Consider the following 24,780-nt stretch of genomic DNA (forward strand, 5'->3'; position numbering starts at 1 on the left):
ATTTCGTTTTTCATTTTAGTATAGTACATAATCTTTCCAGTACAAATAATTCTTGCCGTTCTGTCCATAACATATAATGCGTATTGCGGCAAGAATTATTTGCTTAGGAAAATCTGCTGTTTTGACTGGTGGCGCCATCCGTGGCAAAACGGTCAAACTGGTAGACAAATGTTACCGATGTGGAAATTTATGCGGAGTGACAGTGACGCCATCTGCGGTAAAATGTTTAAACTAGTAAATAAATATTACCGATGTTGTCTACTGGATGTTCAATATATCTTGTCTTTTGTTGGTAATTGCAACATTTGTAGGTATATATGTTAAATCTATGGATATGGTTATGAATTTGGATATTTTATCATAGATGTCACCTGATGTTATGTTGTCACAATATAATAAATATAGAGTTTAAATAAATAGCACTTAAAGATGCAGTCAGGTTTTATTAATTTGTTACATTAATTCGGAAGATTTCATAAATTAAAAATTATTCTTAAAAAATCTTCTACGGTTGTTTATAATACTTATTAGAAATCTCTTTTGTCAGGTTATCCTGACTTGTATAAAAATCATGTGGTTTTGTTTTGATGAATCAGTTTTTAATAGTAATGAATCGTTAAGAAACACGGTATAGGTTTAATAACGATTCAAAGTATAATTGCACATTCGTATTGCGGAGACTTGAAAACAAAGCATAGGTAAATTAATATGACTAATGTTATTTTAATTAACCTATACTTAAAGTAAACAAGAGAAACAGTTATGGCAAGATATTCTAGTGAATCAGATTCAGATCATAACAGTAGATATCGTAAGAGACGTAGCCGAAGATCCAGGTAAGTAATATGTTAAAAAATAGATATGATTAATTAAAATCTTCAGACATATAATTTGGAATGATATACCTATATATCTTTCAGATCATCTAGCAGTGATTCCAGTGATTCATCACCGCATAGAAGAAGGTCATCTAAACATTCAAAAACAAAACGCAGACATCGTTCACACTCTAGAAGCAGAGGTAGAGATAGAGAACGTAGTCAAAAAAGCTATAAAAGTTTCAGAAACAGTAGTTCAAAAGGAAGAGAAAGACATAGGTATCGTTCAAAATCAAGATCCTCAGATCGTTCAAAGAGAAGAATAAGGTCCATATCAAGAGAGAAATCAAGCAGCTGTTCTAGTAGTTCACAATCTAATGTGAAAGCTACTGTGGCTGAGAAACCTAAGAATATAGTAGTAATAAAAGGTATAATTAGAAATTGTTAGATGTAATCATCATTATTTAGAATTTGTATACAATTTATAAACTTGAAACTGATGCAAAGAAAATATTTGAACTCGACATAAAATTGTTTTTTGTAGATGACTTTCCAATTGAACCACGTTTTAAAGAGGGTGTATTGGATGAAATAAATTCTGAAGATTTTACACCTAAACAATTTTCATCGTCTACAAAGGAAAGAAAGTTTAAAAACATTGTAATAGATATAGCTGCAGATACTATACAAGTTCCAACAGTAGCTGATGTTCCATCTGGGTCAGAAAGTATTTTCCATTCATCGGTAATACATCTACTATTTATTATTCTACATTCAAATATACTTCCATATTTATAACATTTCTTATTTCAATATTTACTTTTTTCCTAGATAATGCTTGATCAAGAAGCAAGATTTGACAAATGGGTGAAGAAACTTTATACACTTAGACAGAAAGCCATAACAGATTTAATGCACTCAACTGTTACTTGACATTAAGCTAGTTTTATTAATCAAATAATATATATAAATATTATTTAAATATTACATGTAACTGTACAAGCATGCAATTTAAGAATAAATTAAAGTCCAATCATTTTTTTAACTTTTATCAATTAATATTATATATTCAATAGTCCTTGTTTTAATAGTATTAAATGAACTGAAAGTATTTCATTAAATATATTTGCTGGAAATAATTTCATTGGTGTATAGAATAATTTATATTATAAAGGTGTAAGAGTGAAAGACTGAACACATTATGGCCTACCGCAATATTTATTTATGCGGACGTTCGTGTCTACAGCTACATTTTAAACATCATCAAAATATACATAAGTATGATAAATAGTAAATAAATACAATGCCTTAACAAACGTTACAAATTAGCATATATTTGATCGTAGGTATGAATTGGCAGATATTTCATAGATGCAAAAAGGAAAATGCAATTGTTCAATGCATACGAGAATCGTTCTTATATAATTAAACCAATCGATGCAGGTTTTTATTTTTATACGTGTTGCATGTGTATGTTACGTAAATTAATTAAGTAACGATAAATCATTCGAACGTTACCGTTTTCTATCATCGCAACGGAAATATATACATTTCATCGTATGCATTTATAATATCCAAAAACATCGTTCGTTCCTAAACATCGATTGTGAGGTGTTCATGTGTGTCGTATAAATAATTTTTCCATTTATACTATAATAATAATAATACTATATAATATGCATAACGCGTTTGAAACAAACGAAGCGTTGGTTTTCGAAAGCATATCCATATTCACGTCTCTTCCCCGCCATAGTTACTGAACCGGAAGTGTTCCCGACAATCAAGAGCATTTCACATCGGTACAAGAATTCGATGCTGCTCAAGTTGTCACCTACCATCATCATTGACAGCCACGTTTCTACTGTTCCAAACGAAGATTATTCTATACGTTATGAAGAATGTTGCCCTATGCATTCCCTTTTTGTAATACACGCGATATATATGTAAATATATCACTACGTCTAATTGATTATTTAATATTGATATCCTCCATTGGCAGCAGCATCGCCGCCACTTCCTGACGGATATCCGCCGTTTCCGTTACCGCCGTTACCGTTTCCGTTTCTGTAGCCGCCATTGCCGTTACCGTTTGGTCCCCCAGATGGATACCCGCCTTTACAAACAAACAATTATCAGTAAAATACATTTATTGGCGGAGAAGTTGCTCTGATTTCATTAGTATTAAACCAAGCTTATTAGACTTTTGTTGTTTCTCTAATTACTTACAAAATTATATTTAGACTAGACAATTTTTCTATTGTAGCCAAATTTTTACTTACAAATCTAGTTCTTACAATCGTTTCCAGAGACATTTCTTTATACTACTTTCTTAATCATTAAATAAATCAAACACTAATATACACAAAACTTTGTGGACTCTTGTTAAAAGAATCTAAATATTATGATGATCAAGAAATAATATCAATCATCTCGAGAAGCTCGACAGAGATCTTAAGAAATTAATCTCAACAGATCCATTATTAAGGAACAAAATAATTCCCACTAGGTAGTAACTGTACAAATCCCAAGAAAAGATAGGTTGAACCCAAGAATTTCGAAGGTAAAGTTTAGATTAGATAGCGAAATGTTTTGTTTTACCGTTACTGGAGTCAGATCCGCCGCCGTTGCCACTTGGTCCTCCAGACGGATAACCGTTACCGTTGCCACCATTTCCGTTTCCGTTTGGACCTCCACTCGGGTAGCCGTTATCGCCGAAATCACCTCCACCGTTGCCGTTCGGCCCGGAACCGTATCCTCCGTTGTTTGCTTCGCCCTCGTATCTAATCTGTGGTTTAAAGCCATCTTGATCGGCCTCGTATTCAATGATCTGCTTCCTTCCGTCAGGAAGCAGAACGTTGAATTCTCCTTGCGCGCGATCGCCATCTCGGGTCTCCGTGTGTCCGTAATCAGCACCGGACTGCTCGTCCTTCACCTCATAAGAGAATTCGTACTTTGCCGGCTCCTAGATCATTAATCTCCGTTTTCCCGACTGATAATATGCACACACGATATCTTTATCGATATCCAGCTATTCGTCATGTTGGCAAAAATGACGAATCAAGTTTCAATTGTACATTCAAGCATTGGGAACGCGATGACTTTCGACTATCTGATTTCACCATTCCCGCTCATACGTGTTCATTATGGAACAATTCGTAATGAGTTGTAACATGCAAATTTATGGTCTCCGAGTGATACTCGTTTAACTGCTATCAGTTTTAGACTCTACCTCATAGATCATTGCCTTTTAACAAGAGGACTGACATTATTTATTTACGAAACTATTAGACATTCTCTAAACTCAAATTTCTGAACAATTCTTGAACCGATCACATACTTCGATGGGCAAAACCTTGACACTTCTTTACAATATTCTTTCTACAAATCTCGAATAATCAAACTATATAATTCACCATTGAAAGAATCATTCAAAACCGTATGAAAAATACTTGAACATAAAGTATCCAGGGAAAAACTACATATGATCGAATATTTACAATACATTTATAAAACAAGAAACTTTTCGATACACCAAACTACCGTCTAACTACCCCAATCCTCGCAACAAATAATAACTAGATCCCAAACAGTGAAACAGATAATGTATCGTTAAATATTCACTCACGTTATTGTCTTCGTCTCCATTGCTCCCGTAGCCGCCGCCATTGCCATTTCCATTGGGTCCGCCAGACGGATAGCCACCGTTTCCACCGGGTCCTCCAGAAGGATAACCACCGTTACCGTTTCCGTTGCCGCCCGGTCCTCCAGAAGGATAACCTCCGCCGTTGCCTCCGTTAGGTCCTCCGGACGGGTAACCGCCGTTGCCTCCGTTACCTCCACCCGAAGGGTATCCGCCATTTCCTCCGTTACCACCATTGCCACCATTACCACCATTCCCACCACCGTTTCCATTCCTGCCGGGTAGCCCGTAGAGTCCCGACGGCCTGCCATTGTTCCTGTCCGGCGGACCGTAGCTGCTCGATGGCCGGCCACCGTTGCCGCCATTTCCTCCTCCGTTTCCGTTCCTACCGGGTGGTCCGTAGAGAACGGAAGGTGCACCGTTCCCGTTCCCATTCCCGTTCCCGTTCCCACCTTCCGGGGCTCCGTAGCTGCTCGAAGGTCCGCCATTAAACTGGCCTTTGCCCGATCCACCGTTCCCACCGCCGAACCCATTTCCTCCACCAGGTGCTCCGTAAGTGCTCGATGGCCTTCCGTTCCCCGAACCACCGTTCGATGGCGGACCGTACGAGCTGGATGGCGAGCCGCCTCCGAAACCGTTTCCTCTACCGTTGCCGTTCCTTCCGCCGTTCCCGTTCCTACCGTTGCCGTTGTAGCCGTTGCCTCCGCCGGTCGGCACTCCGTAGCTGTTCGACAGACCGTTGCCGCCGCCATTGCCGCCGCCCCCGTTGCCGTTCTGCCCGTCGAAACCGGGAGCACCGTAGCTGCTCGAAGGCGGTCCGCCGCCTCCGCCGTTGCCACCGCCCGGTGGCAAGTACGAGTTCACTGGAGGCTCCGAGCGCACCAGGCTCAGGGCCACGATGAATACTGCTAACACGATCTGTAAGTTCCGGCAGTTGCGCCTCCGTGAGTGTCAAAAGTGTTATGCTGGATGCTGCAGAGTTCTTTTAACGTTCCTTTAACCCCTTGCTTTGCGATAGCGTGTCGGACTCGAGATTTTAAAGCAAGCTTAACGTTACCGAATTCTTGTCAATTCGAATTAAACGTTACTCTTCTGTTATCAATTACTATACCTTATACATTCGCACAGAATGTACCTGGTTCTTGTTTTGAGTTTCTATGGATTATTTGTAACGAAGTAGTTGCATCGATCATTGCTGAGAAATAAATCGTAGGGCAAGGGGTTGGTGGTTTTGGAATTTGGTAGGTTCACTTTCGTGGAACTAGAAGTGTGGAGTATTTGAATTATCGTGAAGGCTACTTGTAAGATTCTTTGCTCTCTACGCGAGCAATCGTGATTGTGTTAAGTGGAAATAAGGGACAAACGTATTAGGTGATTCTATAATTAAAATGTTTGATACATTCTGGAAATCAAGCTTGTATTACACCTTAAGATACGAAATGATAGTTTGTATTCCAGAAGTGTTTAGTAATAAGCGGAGCTAAAGTTGTTGTAATGTGCTCTGTTTCCAATGTAGTAGTTTGTTAATTGTCCGCAACACTTCTTGTTTCGTATTGTTTATAATAGGCTAGCATCACAAGCTTAATAAATGTATGGATAAACAGACAAACTGCTGAGAGGGCGAACATCCACGAAGTTCGGACATCGTTCCACAAGTAGAACTAGTGAGCAATGGCCAGACATAGCTTCGACCCTATTCAAACTACATATTTAACTTTCTTTAAAAACGCTGCTTTCCAAATGACTTCACAAGATACCTATAGAAATACATTTCCTCCAACGTTGAAGCTTACTAACCCCTAAATACGAGCATTACCAGCTACAACAAACAGCTTTTCACATCACGCGATCCACAAATTCGCTAAAAACTCTCCGGTATCAACTCTAAGAGAACCAATTCCAATAGAAGCTTATAAAACCTACATTCTCAGGCCCACGAGAAACCAAAGCTCCCGAGTCTAACAGAAAATTCATCAGTTTCAATACCCCCCGCCAAGAAAATCGCAGCGCCGACCCCAAGATCCGAAATCCAAGGAGCTATCGTCCAAGAAGCCGGCACGATCTCGGGTTTCCGTTTCGACACACGTCGTTACGAGTGGTTCCCTAACCGCGCAGACAATCCCCCGCCGGCGCAAGCTTCTTCCTCTGTTCCGATGCTTATCAGTTGCGACAGATATAATTTCGCTTCCACGCGATGCCCGTGGCGCGCGGCGTTTCCTCACCTTAGACATGTCGGCGAACCGGCGTCCCTGTGTCCCCGTCGAACAATGAAACCTCGACCGTTCCCGCGGTTGTCTCGTTCCCCCTCGGCTCTTATCCTTGAGAAGGTGAGGTGTCCCGGGTAGATCACGCGAGCTTGGCCGTTCGGCGATCGGCTGTTGGACTGCGCTCCTGCGGGTTTAGGTAGCTACCTTGACTGCTCGCGGACACCTTCTACCACCGTGGCACGGTGTCGAGGGAATGACAAACTTTGCTTCTAATCCGCTTTATATATCCCCGGGATTCATCCGTGTTTCTAGATCACGGTTTGGTGCAACGCGCGCGGCTCAGGATTTACCGGCCGAGGCAACGTGTAACTGTGTCACGGTGGTGTTGAATCGGCCGGTGACGGTGGTAATGGTGAAGAAGAGTGGGACCGCCAGGCAACCAGCCACCTAGCGTACGGGTTCGTTCCATATTTCACGGGTTACGAATCCTATATTGTAACGCAATGCGGCGCATCATTAACTTCGAGAGCGTCGTAGCCGATTCCCTCTCTTTCTTTCTTTCTACCTCGACGCCTGCGCCTCTCGCCCTCCCTCCTGTTGTCTTCTGTCTTTATCGGCCGGCGATCTCGAGCGGACCGAACAAGGATACAGGACGCCGGCAAGGATTACGGACCTTCTAAGGATGGCGAACCTTCGACCACTCGTTTTCGTTAACCGTCTTGATTAATACCGGCTCGCGTTTTCTTCTCGCATTCGGACTTTCACGAAATTGTTCGACGCATCCCCCGGCTCTTCCTCCTCGGCGTGTACGCCGGCGAATAGAGACATTGGGCAACAGCTCGCGGCCGGCCTGCTAATTACGGGATAACCGCGTGATTAGAGGACGGAATGTTATCCGACGCGGACGCAGTCGGATGATGATTGATCGGGCGCGGTGATGGATAGGACGCTGGGGGGTGGATTCGGATCGCCCGCGATCGAGGCGTCGATCAGTCCGGTCGTTTCTGGACTGAAACAAATTTGAATATTCGCGTAAGAAATTGAAGGTTACCGATGCGTTGCTGAGGAATACTTGCTGTGTCAAATGATTTTCATTTCGGAAAGAAAAATTTTTTGCAATTCTGCTTTTCTGTTTATATAACCTTGGAATCGAAACGCGAAATATTCGGTTCGAATTTTGAACCGTACTTGGTTTGGATCGGTGATCGAACCTTGGGTTTTTGGGATTAATTCGGTGTCGTGATAATTGGTTGTTTATTATTAACGTAATTAACTTTATTTTTCTATTAGGAATGAAAGTTGTTCTTTTAGTCGTGAGAATGATTGAGTTGTCTTGAGAATGTAATATCTTATATTAAATATTAATATGAATGTTGCAATTCTCACGTTTCTTAATTATAATCCTTTAACTAAACGTGCAATTGTATTCTGGATTACGATAAGATAAATATTGTATTCGAGTATAATCGGCGAGGAAAATCCGAATCCGAACATTCAGTTACACAAGCCCAAATCCGGACACTTGAGTGCTCTGATCCGGATTTCGAAACCAAGTTCGAGTTACAATGAGCGTTTCAAGTACACCTGTGACGTTCGAGATGTCCGGATAACAAGAGGTTTTATATGTACTCACATAGTGTGAGGGATTCTCTTTTTACGCAGCGTATAGAATGATAATTTTTAATAGAAGTTTCTGAGAGTGACAAAAAGGAATTGTTCTTTAGCCTCTGAGGGAAAATGAATTTCATTACGTTGCAGTGGCCCCTAAATCGTTTTTCAAGATACAGATTCGTAGTCAACTGACACAATTCTCTTTTGTAATTATATATGTAAGTTTAAAGAGTTAAAAGAGCAATACAAATATATTATTTATTGGAGAAAATCATCGGTAAAAGGATCATCAGTAATTGCATTTTATTGTCTCCTTTTTATCTCCTTTTTATTTGCTTATTCATTTTCCTAGTATTTTATACATTTATTATTTTATTTACTTATTCGGTTACCTATTATTTTATTTATTTATCCATTTTCCTATTATTTTATTCGCTCATCATCGTCTTTATCGAACAGAACAGTTACAGACCAAAGAAACAGTTTCGTTCGCAAAGAAAGTATTTTAAGTGCATCAATCGAATCGAACAGGACAACGAACATTGAGGAATGAACGGCGGCAATGAAGGTGTCAACTGAACATTTTCTAAACGGAAAACGTCTCTTTGGCAATGCTTATTTATTTAATATCAAATTGTTCGCGTGTCGGTGTTTTAATTGGTTGTGAAACAAAATGACTGGTATATTTAGCGAGCGTTAAACGCCGCTTACTCAAAATACATCGCTCACTTCGATCATCTATTTAATTTCGCAACCGATAAGTAGCCTTCGACATGAATGTCATGGATTTGATACAGTCCAATTTCCATGTGGCGTAATATGCTTATGCTTTCAACTTGATGATCCCGTGGCATACATAACGCTAAGATCAGTGGCGAGGTATTATCACTTTACAATACCAATTTCTTTCGATTTGCCTGACAGCACATCTAAACGTGATTGCCTTCCGTCGGTCGTAAACGAGTCACGCGAAAACCGAATCGTTCCCGACAAATGGAATTAATTTCGTAAAAAGAAATAATCGTGTCCGATACACCGGGTAAAGGGTAATGAAACGTTTAACAAACAGCTGGATGACACAACGAATTTTCCTGAAAGAGTGTCACGCGCCTCTTAAACATACCGCGGATTGTCAGTTTCGAACAATCCGAGAATTAATGGTAATTTCAATCGTGCCAAATGATGTTCGAATAAAATTCAAGCCTTTCTATATAGTACGCGCAATTACTATCTTTATTATTTTAAAGTTGTATACTCGTTTGACTGCCAGTAAGTTGAAACACGACAAAGCTTCTTACTTTATTATGTAACAGTAATAAAATACAATATTTATTTATATTTACTACGAAAAACAGTCTTTCTTAACAATAAATCAATTTCATCGAACCATTATCGCAGTCGTTAAGTTAGTAACTTGGCAAGTAAAAAGTTTCTCTGAGTAATCCAAAAATTCGACTAATCAACTGTTCAACTGATTCGAGTAACCCAAAAAATGTTCTAAGTAAGAAAAGGAATAAAAATTCAATTCGAAATAAGTTTCCAAATGTGTCTGTCGTCTACGTGTCTCGCTCTGAAACAGAATAATCCCTTAAAAGCGTTCGCGATCGTCGCTAATGGAGACATCGGAGCGTTCGAGTGTCCGCCATTTTTCACGAAATAAGATATATCGCCCCCTTAACATTCAGCGGCAAAAAGTCCGCCGTTTACGTACTTCGCGGGACGATCCGAAAGATTCTATAAAAAGTAAGACCGTCGGCGATTCGTGGGGGGAGGACTGGAAAAGGAGAGATGGCAATTAAACCTATTATGTCCCGTACGGTTAAGGCAACCGGCGTGCTTTCTGCTCGCGAGACTTTCTCATCCATGGCTCCTTTTTTTCTCTCCTTTCAGCGAATGCTCACGTCAGGGTATAGACCATCGCTGCTTAAAATGTACATACGTGAATCCCGATCGGATGCCGATCCGATGCATTTTAATCATATACTTTAGCATGGGATTATGGAGCCGGCTGCATCTGTGACAGCGTTCGATGAAGAGATGTAACGAGTCACGTGTTAACCGTTTATTAGGCGGATAATAAGTATGGGAATAATCGTATTTTCTTTTTCTATTTAGTTGCTTACGTAACTAGAGCTACCGAGCGTTTCAGTTGAGGACGGAGTGAGAAAGGAAATTTTAACAAGCCTTTTTTTTGGTTTCTTCGTATGTGGATTATAGTATTCAAGTGAAACTATTCATGTTGAAGATTATTCCGGACGTTTAACGCTTTTGTAATTTCTGTAAGTGAATATTTTTACACGTGGACACGGTGGTATTACAAAGCGAGAATGTAAAACATCAAAATGTATAGAAATTACCAGAAACTTGAATATAATTTAATGTTTTATTACAATCAATACAGTTCGTAAGTAAAATATAACCGAAATTTCCGCGAGGAAGCTGAGACCCGTTATTTTGAAGAGTGCGTAGTTGTAGTGTTGAACGTTTGAATTTTAATCAGTTCGTAAGTATTGTTGAAAACTATTGCAATTTTAATAGATTCCTAAGTATCGTTGAAAACTAAGTTTACTCGTGTTTCTATTAATTTAAGAAATATATTTGATGGCAACTAGTTTAATCGAATTATTACTCTTTCGAGATTACAAACGGAATTATACCATCTTAGTGATAGATAATTATGCAGTTGCAAAATGTAAACAGGAAATTGTCAAATTATATCTGCATTTACTCTTTATCCGACGTTCTCCAAAATGGATTCCCATCAGCGTCGTAATCAACGGCCGACTTATTCTATTACATAATGTTAGCCCACAGTTTCATAAATAACAGAAATTCGAGAAGAGTATCGTTCAACGAGCATGTTAGTTATCTCGGTCCATCTTTAATGCGCTCTCAAACGTACGAGTGCTTGCCTAGGTGTACGCAAGGTGGTCCATGTAAATGGAATTACATAATACGTTATCCGCCATACTTACATCTACTAAAAACAGCGGTTTATCTATATCAACAATATCCTGAAAACAAAAATATATTTCTCCACCTTCCGAGCAACTTTTACTACATTGTCCCATTGAAACGTTCATCGATTACAAACAATTCACCGATAAAAAGACCTCTTCAAAAAATACATCGATCCCTTCGGTTCCTCTGATATTTTTCAAAACGAGTTCACACCGCTTCGCGACGTATCCAAACAAACAGTCAAATATTTTAATGTCTACAAGTCGTCCAATAGAAAGCGTGCGACGACGAATTTCCTCGGGCGCGTCGGGAGACAGGTAATTCATTAATTTTGTCCGACTAATTAAGCCTGATTTGTTTAATTACCCCCGAAATGGAGGGGAAAAAACGGAAGAAGACGAAGACGAAGGAGAATAAGAAGAACTGTCGCGTCACGGAATTAGTAGGGCACGCAGACACACGGATTCAACTGTCCAACGTGTACACACGCTCGCATCCTGGATGCAGAGAGTTTGTGCAATCAGTGAACTCGTGCTGAATACAGGTGGTGGCAACGTGGGATGTTGGTTAAGATAGGGATACATTATGCAAGATTGCGTCACGGGTTTATTGTATCAGCAGCTCATCGTACACGAGTGAGATAGCGGACGAGGCACCGAGCAGATTTATTTTATATTTCCCTTTTTTTCCCCCCTCCCCCTCCTTTATTTCGTTGCCCGTTCGTTTTTTCCCGCTCTTCTTTTCCGCGATCGGGGATTTATGGCTTGCTCGAACACTGAAATTCGTCTTAATCGCTTTCAGATACGGTTTTCGATTGTATCGCGGCGTGTCTGGGCTTTCATTCTGCCCGGCTACGTTCCGCGGGCGCGTTACGAGACACGACGGACCCGAACTGCATAAATCGCATTCGCGCAACACCGCCGCGAGAGCGCAGAGATTTAATAAATGACCGCGGGCGAATCTGCTTTACACTTTGATAAAGACGACTCCTCTCGCCCTGGCGACGTTGACGCATCGCGCCGCCGGAAAACGGAGTTCCCTGGAGATCTTCGCGGGGAAAGGGAATTTTTGTCGTCTTTGAGTGCTTTAGAGCACTTGGTAATGTTGGTCTGCGAATTAAGGGGACAGAGAGGGATATTTTCGTGGAGCGAAGCAGATTTTTACCAGATCCGAATGATTTCGACCGGTTGACGAAACGAAAACGGAGTTTCCTGGAGATCTTCGCGGGGAAAGGGAATTTCTTTGAAATTTTCGTGGAGTGAAGGAAATTTTTATAAGATCTGAATGATTCGTTCCAATTTCAATCTTTCGATATTTCGTTTAGAAGATTTATTGGATCGAATAAAATATTACCGTTGAGGAGGTCCTCATCGAAGTGAACGCTGGTAGAGAACGTGTTAAGAGGACTGGAGAGGGAAGTTTTCATATTTCTTAATATTTGAAAATGACTTGATGCAATTTCTTTGAAATTTTCGTGGAGTGAAGCAGATTTTCACCAGATCTGAATCATTCCGACCACTAGACAATATTTAAATTTTCACCAGTGTTTGTTGGTTAGTAGATTACTGATTAGCGAATTAAGGAGAACAAAGTGACAAATTTTGGTGTTTTTTTATAATCGTATTATGCTAACTTGGTGCATAGAATGAGAGAAACTTTCACTGCCCCGGGAAACGTTCGGTGGCTTAATAATGTTTACCGATTGTGTGGATTAAGAATAAATACAGTAACGATTTTGTATACGTTTGAATACTTCAACAAGTCATTACATCATTCTATGCACAATCAAAGCGTTACTATTTAATCGTTACATAACCTTCTTACAAGAATCAGAAAAATTGGAAGAGTACCCGGCAACTTTAATGATAACAAAAATGATGTTCCTCCGATCATTGCTAAATCCAACGAAAAAAAAGACTAAAAGTGATCGGTCGACAATCCTCTGAAAAATCAACATTTCCCTTAATTGACCGTTCACTCATTGCTTTTCCAGTTGCATAAATCCACTTTCGAAATCGTACACTAAAATTATGCTAATCCCATTGTAAATCCATCATTTTCTTCTTTCTTTTCATCTTCAACCTCTTCTCTTTTCTAATTGTCTCGTAAAGGCTCGTTCGAACTAAGCAGCCGGTGACGCGAATTTAAAATAAATACGAACCTCTCGTTGTAGTTCCCCGGGTTTTTTGCGGTCGCGTGTAACAATTTGTATTTCGGGTTACACGCGTTTCATATTTCATATAAAAACATTATGAAACAGGCTCGGATTAACAACTCCGTGGACGCGTTGCGCGACACGCCGCGAGATAAACGCTTATTGTGCTCGCGGTGTAGAGACGTCATCGTGCATGCTTAAGAGAAAAGCAAATGAGCGGGAGTAAATGAAATTACGGATGGCCAAATGAACTCGGTGGGGGCTTGCTTAATAGTTTTTCCGATGGTTATCTCCGCGGCGGTGCGTCCGACGAGGAAAGATAGCAAATTAGTTTCGGAGATAACCGATTGCGTAAAGCGATCGCTCCGGGTTTACGTGCGTGCGCAACTTTCGCAGTTTTATCCAGTTCGATTGTTTCACCGTGTCATCTCGGCTCGCCTCAAACGAGCAATTTATTATGCTCGTTATATCGCCGCGCTTACTTTCCTTCGCCGAACGCAATTCCCCTCGGTCGCTCCTATCTCTTAAACGCTTTACGATTTTCATCCTTCCCCCGAGCGCGTCGTTCGACCGGCCGCGACGAACGCTTCGCTCGCGAGAGAAACAATTTTCAAGCGATTTCACGTCTTTATTATCTCTGCAATTAATTATTCGCACCGCGAGTCTCTCTGCAGACGTCGAAATCTGAAGCTGATCCTCTAAGACATCAGAAGACTGCTAAATCATCCCGTAAATGATCATTCCTTACGAATTCTTCAATTAACCGCCATCTTACTTCTCGAGAATCAATGAATCACTCGGAAAATGAGAAAACGAAGAGATCAGAGGAAAAGAGAAAAGATACATCGATTCATTCTTTACACTAGGAACTAGTAACAACGATAGATAATAATAAATAATAATAAAACGAACAATCTAATATCAACGCATTCACCGTATCATGATCTACAACCCGCGTTACCGTATCGACACCGTTAAAACGAGATTTCGCGAGAACGAAGCTCGTTCTTTCGTTCGAAGCTCGAATATTCAGGAAACAATCCAGCTTGCCGCCGCTCGCAGCGAGAAGATTTCGATCGTATCCCATCAAACCACTGTCTAGGACGTTCTCCAGGGGAATACCGTTTACTCCTTATACGACGCAAGTAAAAATGGCGACGCGGAGTCTCGCAAGACCGCGAAACCGGCGCGCCGGCGCGTCCCTCGGCCGCTGCAAATTTAGCAATTCCGCGGCACGTTATCACGATACAGCGACCGATCGATTCGCAAGATAGTTTTATCGGTGGACGTATGCACATTATAATAGGGCGCATCCGTTCTAAACGGCGGCCATTTATTCCGATGAATCAGAGCGTGCTTTCTCTGGCCGAGCCGAAGACGTTGCTGATGTTATACCCGTTCGATACGCGGCCGCGCGGCATAATCGGAGGAGTTTCACCACTTCTATCTTTCTCTCCCTCCCTCTCTCTCTCTCTCTGTCTCTCTGTCTCTCTCTTTCTCCGTCTGTCTCTCTTTCCCTCTCTGTTTGATCTGTGAAAGTGTTGGTGGCCTGAAGATGAGCGCTCGTGCTACAGTTAGGTAATGTTCTTTTGCCCGATCTAATTTACTGTCCCTACATCGATCTACAACTGTCTCGCCGAATTGCAACATCCGCGCCGTTAACGATGCAATGCGCGGTTAGGCGCTTACGCTTTTGATATAACGCGGATGACTTATTGCCGGCGAGCAACGGCTACGCGCTCGTTCCGCCGTTTACGCGGCCCGACGGACGGGATTCGGATTTTCGCGCGACGACGATCGCGACGATTGTTCTCGGGACGGTTCGCGAATTCTTTGTTGTGTGACATTCTATTGTTAGGATTTGTAATTACAGGTGCAGACGTCATTATTTAAGAGTACAATTTAAATGATAAGTGGCGATTGTCTGGGATTATTGAATTGTTAGAACAAACGGTTGACAGCTTTCGATGAAGATTCTGGGAGTGAATTGTCTTCGCTCGGGTTTTTTGGTTTATCGGAGGAGCAGCGTGGTTATAATAAGAGTGCTAATGCTATTGATGAGATAGGATAATAAGAAACGATCTGTTTAAGTAAAGCTTCGTTCACTTCTGCGAAAAGAAGCGGAGGAATATTATTTCCAAGGGGTAAGTTCGTTGCTGTTGACGACTTAGGTCTAATTCAACTGAATTCCAATGCCAACCTTAACGCAATGAACGCAAACGAACAATGTATTTAATAGTCTTAATAATCGTATTGAAACATATCTTGCAACTTTGACATTGCAGTGGCGTTGAACTTTCACGCTCGAAATTTGATGTCAGTTAATTACTTCATTTCATTCGTCACTTTCCCATGCGAAACGAGACGAATCAACGAGATGCCAATGCATTGGTGTACGCTCCAGCTTCCGTGTCACGAAAAGAAACACGGAACTCGGTAGAATAATCGTTCGCTCTCCGCGATTCGCGACACTGTGCGTCGTGGCTGTTGGCGCGCCGTGAAATCGGTATTGCAAACAGCCGCCGATAGCGCATTTAACGATGAAGAAATGAAACGATTCTAGCCGATGCATCCGCTGAAGTAACGTTTCGAGTGCAAAAGGTTAATTTCTATAATCCCGCGTTGAGCAACGAGAGAGACATCCTCCGTCTGCGAGCGGTGAAATGATACCGGTGACCAGCAACGTCGGGGTATTAAAAAAGACAGAGCACGCCTAGACAAGGGGATTCTCACTTTTACCCGCGCGATGGTTTGCAAATCATTTGCGCCATCAGCGGCGAACCGTCGATCGCTACCTTGAGGCCGACGTTGCCGATCGTACGCGGTTCTCGCGATGAAGAGTTCAAGGCGGTTTCGCGCGATAAAAAGAAGGGGTACACTCTAGACTGGAAAAAAAGTAAGGCCGAGTCCTGCTCGCTTGATTGATGAGCTTGACATTGGGGGAAGGTTGATTCATGGCGGCGTCGAATACGGAATAGATCCGATTTGCACCGCTGCGTGTTAACCTCTTGCCCTATGCTGGGATCTATGGATATCCTGATGAAAATTTGAAACTAAATTTGACAAATCTAAGTGTTATCTACTTTTCTTCAATACGAATGAAATATTTCTGTTCTAGTATCTACATTCTCGTTTGAAGCAAATTCGGTGAATAGAATGAGCAGCGAATTCTTTGTTTTCCGATGAATTATTAACGTTGAGGTGGTTTTATAATTGTGAAAAATATCGTGGGAAAAGGGGTTACATTGATGGGAAGAATTAGTTTATAGGATTTTAAGGAGATTGAATGTTTTTAATAAACTTCTGTATTGATAGAGAATATGTTATTGCATGAATTGTTTGCACGGAGGAGAAGATGACGAGAGAGAAAGGAATTTAGAGCACAGATTTTATTAAGTAGTAAAATAATTCGCGTTTACGTATATTTAAATATTCATTGGAAGTATATTTTGACGGTTGTACGTGTGAAACGAATGGAATTAATACGAAATCGTTCGAATTATGTCCATATGTTGCATTTGTTCTTGGGATTCATTGCGCTACCAACTGGACAGTTGAAGGATTTGGCGAAGTCGTCGGAATTCGACACGGAACCGATCACCCGGAGACGACCTGTACTGTGCACGTCATACTTCGCGCCTCTCTTCACGGCTTCTGGGTTCTCGGCTTCGCACCACAGCTGTAAATAAATGTCAAATATACTATATTCCTCTAAACAAACAAAAAATCCAACTTCCCATTAGAAACGAAATCCTATTTCAATTTACATTTCTAAATACTTCCGATAATTATATAGCTTCAGATTACTTACTCCAATTCGAAATTTGTAAACTTTAATAAATTCACGAATTCAAATGCTGGAAATACAGAGTTTACAAAGTTCGAGTTGGATTTCAATAAATTCACGGATTCAAATACTAGAGATACTAGAGTAATTATATATTCTATTAGATTCTATTAGAATATTAAAATAATTCTTTACTATCCGACGAGTTGCCGTTTCTGTAGCAATTCCTAAACACGCAACGTTCCAATTCGAAACAGTAAGAAGACTCACGTTTGCGAAAGCTAAGAAGAAGGTTTGATTGTTGTCGTATTTCTCTAATCCTGGTAACGCTGGATCTGGTTTATCGCATTCTCTTAATCGTCGCTGGTAAGCTCTGAACACAGCCTGCAGACCCATCGTGTCGGCAATATTTTCGCCCGCCGTTCGATTACCATAATCCTGCAATTATCGAGACACAAAATATTAATAATGCTACATCGATTTCATAATATTTAATGAGTTCCACTTTCACCGGATTATCGCCGCGAATCGTTTACCTTAACTGTGAAATTATCCCCTTTAACGAGGCTGTACTTGTTGAATTGGTGGACGAAACACTCTGCCCTCTTATCGTAAGCCGACGCCATGGCGGACAACCATTCCATAGGTGTACCGGACATATCGTACAAATGACCTGCAAACAATGGAACAATTGTTTCTCGCGAATATTACCGGCGACGTGTGCGTCAGGAATTTATTTTACCTTCATCATCGAAGCCATGATTCACTTCGTGAGCCATAACAACTCCAATAATACCAAAGTTCACATTCCTAAATTGAAAACATTAACGTCTTAATATTTTAGTTCATTTAACTGATGAGATTTAATTAACATCTTAGCCTTATATCGACGGTATGTTCGTTTAAATAGAGAAAGCCGTTCGAACCCGAGAGGAATCGATAAATACTATTTCATTATATTTCATTCTAATATAATTATTGCATTATATATATATAAATAGTGTAATTAATTTATGAATTATTTACCATGGCCTATTCAGCGCGAAGAAAGGATTTTGGAGATCAGCTGCGCTGATTGCTGTAGCAAAGGAAGAAGATTACTATCGTTAACAAAAATATAATGCTTCGTTATTAATTATTGAATGAAAATACTTTTCTACTGAATTTCATTTCTATAAATTATTCAGTGCATACAGTCTTTATAAAAGTCTACAAACACTTCGAGAGTTGGACTAGAATTAAAATAGATGACGGTTTTAGATATTTTGCGTAAATTCTGATTGACTGTGTCATACAAGAATTCGATGATGTCTGTTTCTTTTAATTACCTATGGAATTATCTGTTGGCATGAAGAACGCGTTTAGCATCAGAGGATCTACAGATACCCTGTAAAAAGCACACAACTGTAGAACACACAACATATAGAACAAACTTTATCGCCAACGTTACTAACTGAGATCTTACTCTGGCAAATCCGAATCTTCTAATTTACGCAACTCCTTCAATTTGCGGTGTCTCATGTAGTTCTGTACGTTTTCATAAAAGCTTGGGCCAATCGTAAGCTGTATCATAAACAAATAAAGGTACAATACTATTTTACAATACTATTTTACATAAGTGATCCACTGTCTTACAAAAACCAATTTCTATAAAGAACATAACGTTGTGTTAAACGTTTAACGTGAATCGTTAATGAAAACGAATTACCCCTTGGAAGTAACGTTTAACGGCGGTAGTATTGCGGAACCATTCTGGATAGCCAATCATATTTTCCATATGCACCAGTTTGTCCAAAATGAAGTGCTTCGTGTCTTCGTCCATCCATGTTGACTCCTTGATCTGATATTCAACTTCCTTTTGTATATCGTCGATCATGTCTCGGGCCTGCAGTGACAGCAAACGATATAAAATAATGTTCGAAGACATATCGGCGATAAAACTATGATTCTAACAAATATTCATATATTAACGATTACCGTTTTCTCTAACTTTTCCGAGAAATGTTTCTTGGCATATTGGTACGCTATTACTTCGGACAATTCCACTTCCATGCACAGGTCTTCTCTATAAGAACGCGAAGCGCGAATAGTTTAAAATGAAATTATATAATTTTACAAGAAATTACCTTTCCTCGAGGTCTGCACCAAACCGATTGCCAGATAAATCACGCACATCTTGCGAGATCATGGGCGATATGAGATCGATGAAGATCCAATGGACGTAATTCACTGCAGCGAATAGATAACGACGTTAGCTGACGATGTTTCCGAGAAATAGTAAAGTAATCAAGTGAAATAACCCTTTGCACTCTAGAGGCGCCTCTTAGTCGCGAATTGATTTGATACAGTAAAATCGTAAAGTTTGATATTCGATATTAAACTTTGTACGCGAAACATTGAAATAAATCGTTTCGTTCCCCAATTTACGTGCGCTTTCTCGTCAAATCAGTTTCACAGAATGTCGTTTACGTCTCATTCCTGTCGAGTACATCTAGTGAAAAACTTACGTAGTGCAAAGGGATAATAAAGAGCAGAAAAATGATTAAACTTTTCACCGAGTACTTCAGCCGGCGTTTCATCGAGCAAAGCGTGCAGCTTGTCGAAATAATCTGGGCACGTTAATACGACGTCCACATCTCCCTCGATCTCCACTCCTGCTTCCGAAAATAGTTTCAGCACCTTTTTCCTCCAATTTACCTAAATGTTAATTCGTTTCTTTGTATAAGTATCGGTTTCAAAGCGAAAAAAGCAAAAACATTCGTAGCGTACATTCTATACGCAAAACCAAAGGTTCACGCGAATCTTTATAAATTATGGAAAAGACAATCGTGAGAGACTCTACTTAACATCAAATTTTTAACTACTGGGAAGTAAAATAATAACTACAACTGCGAAAAGCTACATGAAAAGTGAGCGAAGAATGTAGAACGACATTTTTCCATCTGAAATCTCGTTTCCGAGATAACCTAGAAACGAGCTCCCGACGGCCGCGCCGCGGCCCGCCATTTTGTAAAATAATCCGTAAGCGACGAGAACATCTCACCTTGCTATTTGGCGTGGTAGAATCCAAAGCATCGAAATGTTCCTGGAATTCATTAAGCGTCCCGTTCTCCATCTCAAACGGAGTCCTCGAGATCTGGGAAGAAATCAAATTCGATTCCATCCAATCGTCGAAGCTACAAACATTTCTAAACCTGGAGTTAATCGATTAACTTACCTTCGCCAATTTAATCGAGAATTGTACTAGATCATCCACACCTTTCTTGATCTTCTCTCGTGGAATATCTATCCCTCTAATCTTCGAAAGTACAGTCGCCACGCTCAATATATAACTTTTGTACGTCTCAATCTGTTCCTCTTTGCTGGGTTCGTCATCCTCATCGCTATCCTCGTCATCCTCATCGTTATCCTCATCGTCTTCATCGCCATTCTCATCTCCATCATCGCTACCCTCATCTTCACCGCCAGTTTCGCCAGTTTCATTTTCACCGCCCTCGTCTTCTCCATTCTCTGCGCTAGAATCATCCTCGGTATTAACCTCGTTATCGCTGCTGTCTTCGGCATCCTCATCTTCCATCTTCCTCGCGACGTGATGAACTCTGTGGTGACTGATCCTTCGCTGCTTGTGTCCATGATGGCCGTTGATCGTCTTGCTTCCATCTACATGCTTCTGCAGACCTCTATCCCTCTTATTCCTTCTCTTACCGTTTTGTTGATGCTTGTTAATCCTCTTTCCTTTCTTATCTTCCTCCTTGTTCCTCTTTCCACTGCTGTGTCCAACGTGCTTCTTACTGTCCTCCGGTTTAACGCTTGCGTCCTTGTCGTTGCCTTTAGGTTTCACATCGTTCTTCCCAGCAGAGGTCCTGTGGCGACGGCCAACAGTTAGGTGTCCATGTCTCGATGATCTTCCACTTGTCCTCTTCGATTTCCCGTGAGCCACGTGCTTCGCGTTTCTCTTGAGGCTCCGTACCTTGCTGAACACTATATCCTGGATCAGGTCCCTCTTCGTTCTTCTCCTAGTCTTCTTTTCGTGCTTGTGCCTCCTGCTTACGCTGTGTTTGCTGCTGGTTCTCTTCTTATGGCCCAGGCTCTTGTGGCTCTTTCTTCTGGACACTCTTCTGTTTCGCAGTTCTTCCGCGTCGTTCTCTTCTTCTTCGTCTTCTTTGTCTTCCTCGATCCCCTCGTCTTCTTCTTCATCTTCATTAGAGTTCTTACGTTCCTTGCTGCCTTTCTCCTGGCTACCCTCCCCGCTCTCGTTGTTCTCGTCGCTGGCGTCGTACCCATCTTCTTCAGGTTCTTCGTCAGACATAATTTTGTACATCTGGTATGACAGGTGAGGCGTGTCCAGCTGGAACAATGGGATATAATGAGTATAAGGACAAACGAGGTGTTTTTAATAATAAGTGTTCGATTTGTCGGAATTTTCGGTGAAAAGGAAAGGTTGAACGGTATGATATTGAATAATGTAAGTTTCTTATCAAATTTCGAGTGAATTTAGTGCGAAGGTTGAATTGAAATTGATATTAGATAATGAATTTATAGCGATGTATAAAGGAAAGAAATAATTAACATGGATTATGATCATACAATTATCGTTCCGTTGTCCTCGTATGATACTTGGCCATAGATTAAATCATGGAAGGCATTTACCCCGTATAAACGGGCATAATGGTCGTCAACCGTTTGCCAGTTGTATATTCGATCATCCCATTCCCCATCCTCCATTATCAATGGCCAACCTCCGTGCCTCCATAAAGTAGATACTAGTGGTAGAAGCGATTGAATTTTTTGCGCCTCTATAAGACAAACAATTACATTATTGTTTAACACGTTAAGCTCCATGTCAGTCACCGATTACTGACGCTTCTGAGTTACTTGAAAACAATCGTAACATGCAAGATAACCGATGTCGAATGAAGATGTTTAATAACGTAACGACGTTGATAATAGTGCACTGCAAGGATTACAACGTCAAATAATTAATAATTGTCCCTGCTTTTCTTTGCTACAAAAGAAAAACGGCCACGATTTTCGTGACGCCTAATGCGTTAAATAATTACCTTAAATTACATGAATTGTTTTCTGTTATATAATATTTAGAACATCTAGGGAATTATGAAATCTAAAAATTCTCGTAGTTCTAGGCAATAAAACGAAGATGAAGTTAAATCGCGTCGAAGAATAAAAATGATACTAAGAAATTACAGAAAGTACTGAATATCGTTTAAATAATTACTACCATTGAATGAATTGATCAAATCTTTGCAAATACCTTCGTCCATGCAACTTATGTACCATTTTTTGGCCAGTTTCACAGCAAACATGTCGTCCGGTTGAATAGGTTCTCGAATAATCGCTGAAAAGTTTTAATACTATATAATTCCCACTGAGGGATATTTAAATTAAGATAAACTGTTCGTGCAGCTAACTGTCTAGTAATAATAGTAATTACAGTAGCAGTAACAAGGATTTAAACGTTACTAATATATTATCGAACAGAGCTGAACCCAAGCAATCGGAAACTAATATTTCATTAGAAGAACAATACAAACCTTTAACTTGGCTCTCAATTTTTTTTTCCACCATGTCCCACAAATTCGAAGAAGTCATGTTCTCAGAAAGCGGATTATTCTTGGTCCACTTCCCGCACGCGTAATCGTAAAAATCATCACAGGGATCCAAGGACTCATCCATACTTTCCTTAATTACTTTAGCTGTTTGAAGGAGAAAATTATTGTTTTCATTCGTGATGCTCAAAAAATGAACGATCTTTTAAAAGAGAAGTATAGTATTCTACATTCTGATTGTATTTCGTCGATCAGTAGATGATTACTTAAGAAAAATTGTTCTGAACTGAAAACTGGAAACTTCCTTTTCAATGAAACGAAAATTATGCAAATGCAACTTTTCCCTTTTCCCTTAAAAAGATATGAATATTACGGTAACATAACAGATGGCCATTAAATGATCCGAACGTATTAAAATCATAAGGAAATAGGAGAATGATTTATTCCTAGATCTAATGTCACTTACCGATCAGCTTGCACTCCTCGGTCTCGCATACCGATCGTTCCTTTTCTTTATTTCCAACGGAAGCTTCGCGCTTTACGCCGAACAAACTGTCCAATCCAAACGGATAATTCACGAAATAAGGTGAGGCGCTTATAACAGTGCCTATAGACACTCTGCAAGGAAAACATTACGAAATTACATGAAATAGTTATTCTATAATTAATTAAACACCGAAGCGCAGAAACCAGTAACACGAAGAAAGTAGAATTGCGAGAAAAACGAGTTCTAACAACGTATAGCGGTCTATTATCATTAAATCTGTCCAATTAATCGTTTCGAATCTTAACTAAAAAATGACTAACTGAGTTGTTTACTTACAAGATCAGAATCCGAATCATTTTTGTAATTTAACGTAGGCCAATATTCGCGAAAACAAAGCTGGCTCGCCGAAGGGACAGCCAGTCCTCCGTTTTGCGAAATGCGCCGAGAAAATTTTCTGTGTCTGTTTTATATTCACGGAAAAGGGGTGGGAAGGAGTGATAGTCTTAACAATCTACCCTGATAGTGCAAGCGCGTCGAGTTAGACAGAAAAAGTGCATCCTCTGCCCTTGGAATCTTACGGATAATTTATTCCGGTATCTCTATTTACGTCCATTCGTTATTGAAATTCTATTTCCTTCCGCTTTGATAGAAGTGATTATGTTCATTAACTAGGCTTCAATGGAATGATAGCGTACGCGCGTATTATCAAGTCGGCTTTGGCAAAACATTCTGTTTTCATGTATAAACAATCATAGATTCGACGATGTTGAAATATTTTCATTCAAGAGAGAGAAGAGTTTCAGACGTGATTAATCATTTATTTATTAGTTGAAATATTATTCCTTAAAGCGAATGTGAACTTCTCTTTCTTATGGAACATCTGGAGCACGATTAAGGATATCGATTTTTTTATTTTAAGGATTTATAGAGAAATACACCTTGGTCAGGTGTGTTTATATGTATAAATGATTGAGCTGTTACATTTTTGTAATTAAAATACGTTTGTGGTTTTAAGAAGTAACGTTTAAATTATTATTTATGTACATTGTAGTTGTTTAAATTGAATAGTACATACCTGCAATTACATTATCGAGCATAAGAATATTTAAATTGCAGTATAATAATGTAATATTGTTATTGGGGTAGTTAAAGAAAATTCGTTTAAACTGAATTTATTAATGATACATTTAATATAAACGAAAAAGTATGTATAATATACATTTTATTATAAAAATAATCTAAATATATTCATAACAGGTTAATCATTGCAATTATGAAATATATTAACGGTTAAGCTCTATTATTATAATTTATTTTACTATCTTCTAAATTTCTCAAATACAGTTTAGTAAAGGAGAACCTTAAATACAAATTAAAAAATACACCTTCAGAACAGATGTACTGACACCATAGTTCATAAACAATAATGAAAAATATAGAGAATTGTTTGACGTACGAAAAACATAGCACTGTGGTCGAAATACATGAACAATAAACATTTAGACAATATTCTTTATTAATTCAATACAAAACAGAAACGAAAGGAA

The 24,780-nt window shown here is 39.8% G+C and overlaps 3 protein-coding genes across 4 annotated transcripts; 1 reads left to right on the plus strand and 2 right to left on the minus strand.

Annotated features, from left to right (window-relative positions):
• Nucleotides 1-277: 277 nt before the first annotated feature.
• LOC116424162 (uncharacterized) lies at nt 278-1,855 on the plus strand. Its single transcript, XM_076367540.1, has 4 exons — nt 278-836; nt 921-1,246; nt 1,363-1,562; nt 1,650-1,855. Exons 1-4 carry the CDS (start codon nt 763-765, stop codon nt 1,749-1,751), a joined length of 702 nt encoding a protein of 233 aa, XP_076223655.1. The 5' UTR covers nt 278-762; the 3' UTR covers nt 1,752-1,855.
• Nucleotides 1,856-1,974: 119 nt separating this feature from the next.
• Nucleotides 1,975-6,907, minus strand: LOC116423939 (uncharacterized). Of its 2 annotated transcripts, none has more exons than XM_076368120.1 (4): nt 6,681-6,907; nt 4,444-5,376; nt 3,417-3,603; nt 1,975-2,931 (listed from the first exon to the last, which is right to left on the minus strand). In XM_076368120.1, the coding sequence occupies exons 1-4, from the start codon at nt 6,687-6,689 to the stop codon at nt 2,792-2,794; spliced, it is 1,269 nt and encodes a 422-aa protein (XP_076224235.1). In that variant the 5' UTR covers nt 6,690-6,907; the 3' UTR covers nt 1,975-2,791. The 2 variants fall into 2 exon arrangements, with proteins under 2 accessions (XP_076224235.1, XP_076224234.1); XM_076368119.1 differs by having other exon boundaries at nt 3,417-3,780.
• Nucleotides 6,908-16,763: 9,856 nt separating this feature from the next.
• On the minus strand, nt 16,764-23,739 carry LOC116424571 (uncharacterized). Its single transcript, XM_031971139.2, has 18 exons — nt 23,570-23,739; nt 23,213-23,364; nt 22,732-22,893; nt 22,452-22,535; nt 21,767-21,975; nt 20,397-21,527; nt 20,223-20,315; nt 19,735-19,876; nt 19,306-19,408; nt 19,157-19,244; nt 18,888-19,064; nt 18,645-18,742; nt 18,508-18,566; nt 18,206-18,257; nt 17,922-17,989; nt 17,716-17,852; nt 17,450-17,617; nt 16,764-17,071 (listed from the first exon to the last, which is right to left on the minus strand). Exons 1-18 carry the CDS (start codon nt 23,587-23,589, stop codon nt 16,892-16,894), a joined length of 3,123 nt encoding a protein of 1,040 aa, XP_031826999.2. The 5' UTR covers nt 23,590-23,739; the 3' UTR covers nt 16,764-16,891.
• Between the last annotated feature and the right edge of the window lie 1,041 nt (nt 23,740-24,780).

The sequence above is a fragment of the Nomia melanderi genome, chromosome 5 (genome assembly GCF_051020985.1).
Source record: "Nomia melanderi isolate GNS246 chromosome 5, iyNomMela1, whole genome shotgun sequence".
In the NCBI taxonomy this organism is placed as follows: domain Eukaryota; kingdom Metazoa; phylum Arthropoda; class Insecta; order Hymenoptera; family Halictidae; genus Nomia; species Nomia melanderi.

Excerpts from the sequence above, each read along its gene's own strand:
- LOC116424571 (XM_031971139.2), bottom strand. The coding sequence starts at position 23,589 with ATGATTCGGATTCTGATCTT. Across the intron at positions 21,528-21,766 it reads AGGACAACGGAACGATAATT|CTGGACACGCCTCACCTGTC; the intron begins GTATGATCATAA and ends CCATTGTTCCAG. Across the intron at positions 17,853-17,921 it reads TCATGGCTTCGATGATGAAG|GTCATTTGTACGATATGTCC; the intron begins GTAAAATAAATT and ends CATTGTTTGCAG.
- LOC116423939 (XM_076368119.1), bottom strand. Across the intron at positions 3,781-4,443 it reads ATGGAGACGAAGACAATAAC|GAGCCGGCAAAGTACGAATT; the intron begins GTGAGTGAATAT and ends TTAATGATCTAG. Across the intron at positions 2,932-3,416 it reads CGGATCTGACTCCAGTAACG|GCGGGTATCCATCTGGGGGA; the intron begins GTAAAACAAAAC and ends TTGTTTGTAAAG.
- LOC116424162 (XM_076367540.1), top strand. The coding sequence starts at position 763 with ATGGCAAGATATTCTAGTGAATCAGATTCAGATCATAACAGTAGATAT. Across the intron at positions 1,247-1,362 it reads GAATATAGTAGTAATAAAAG|ATGACTTTCCAATTGAACCA; the intron begins GTATAATTAGAA and ends TGTTTTTTGTAG. Across the intron at positions 1,563-1,649 it reads AAAGTATTTTCCATTCATCG|ATAATGCTTGATCAAGAAGC; the intron begins GTAATACATCTA and ends CTTTTTTCCTAG.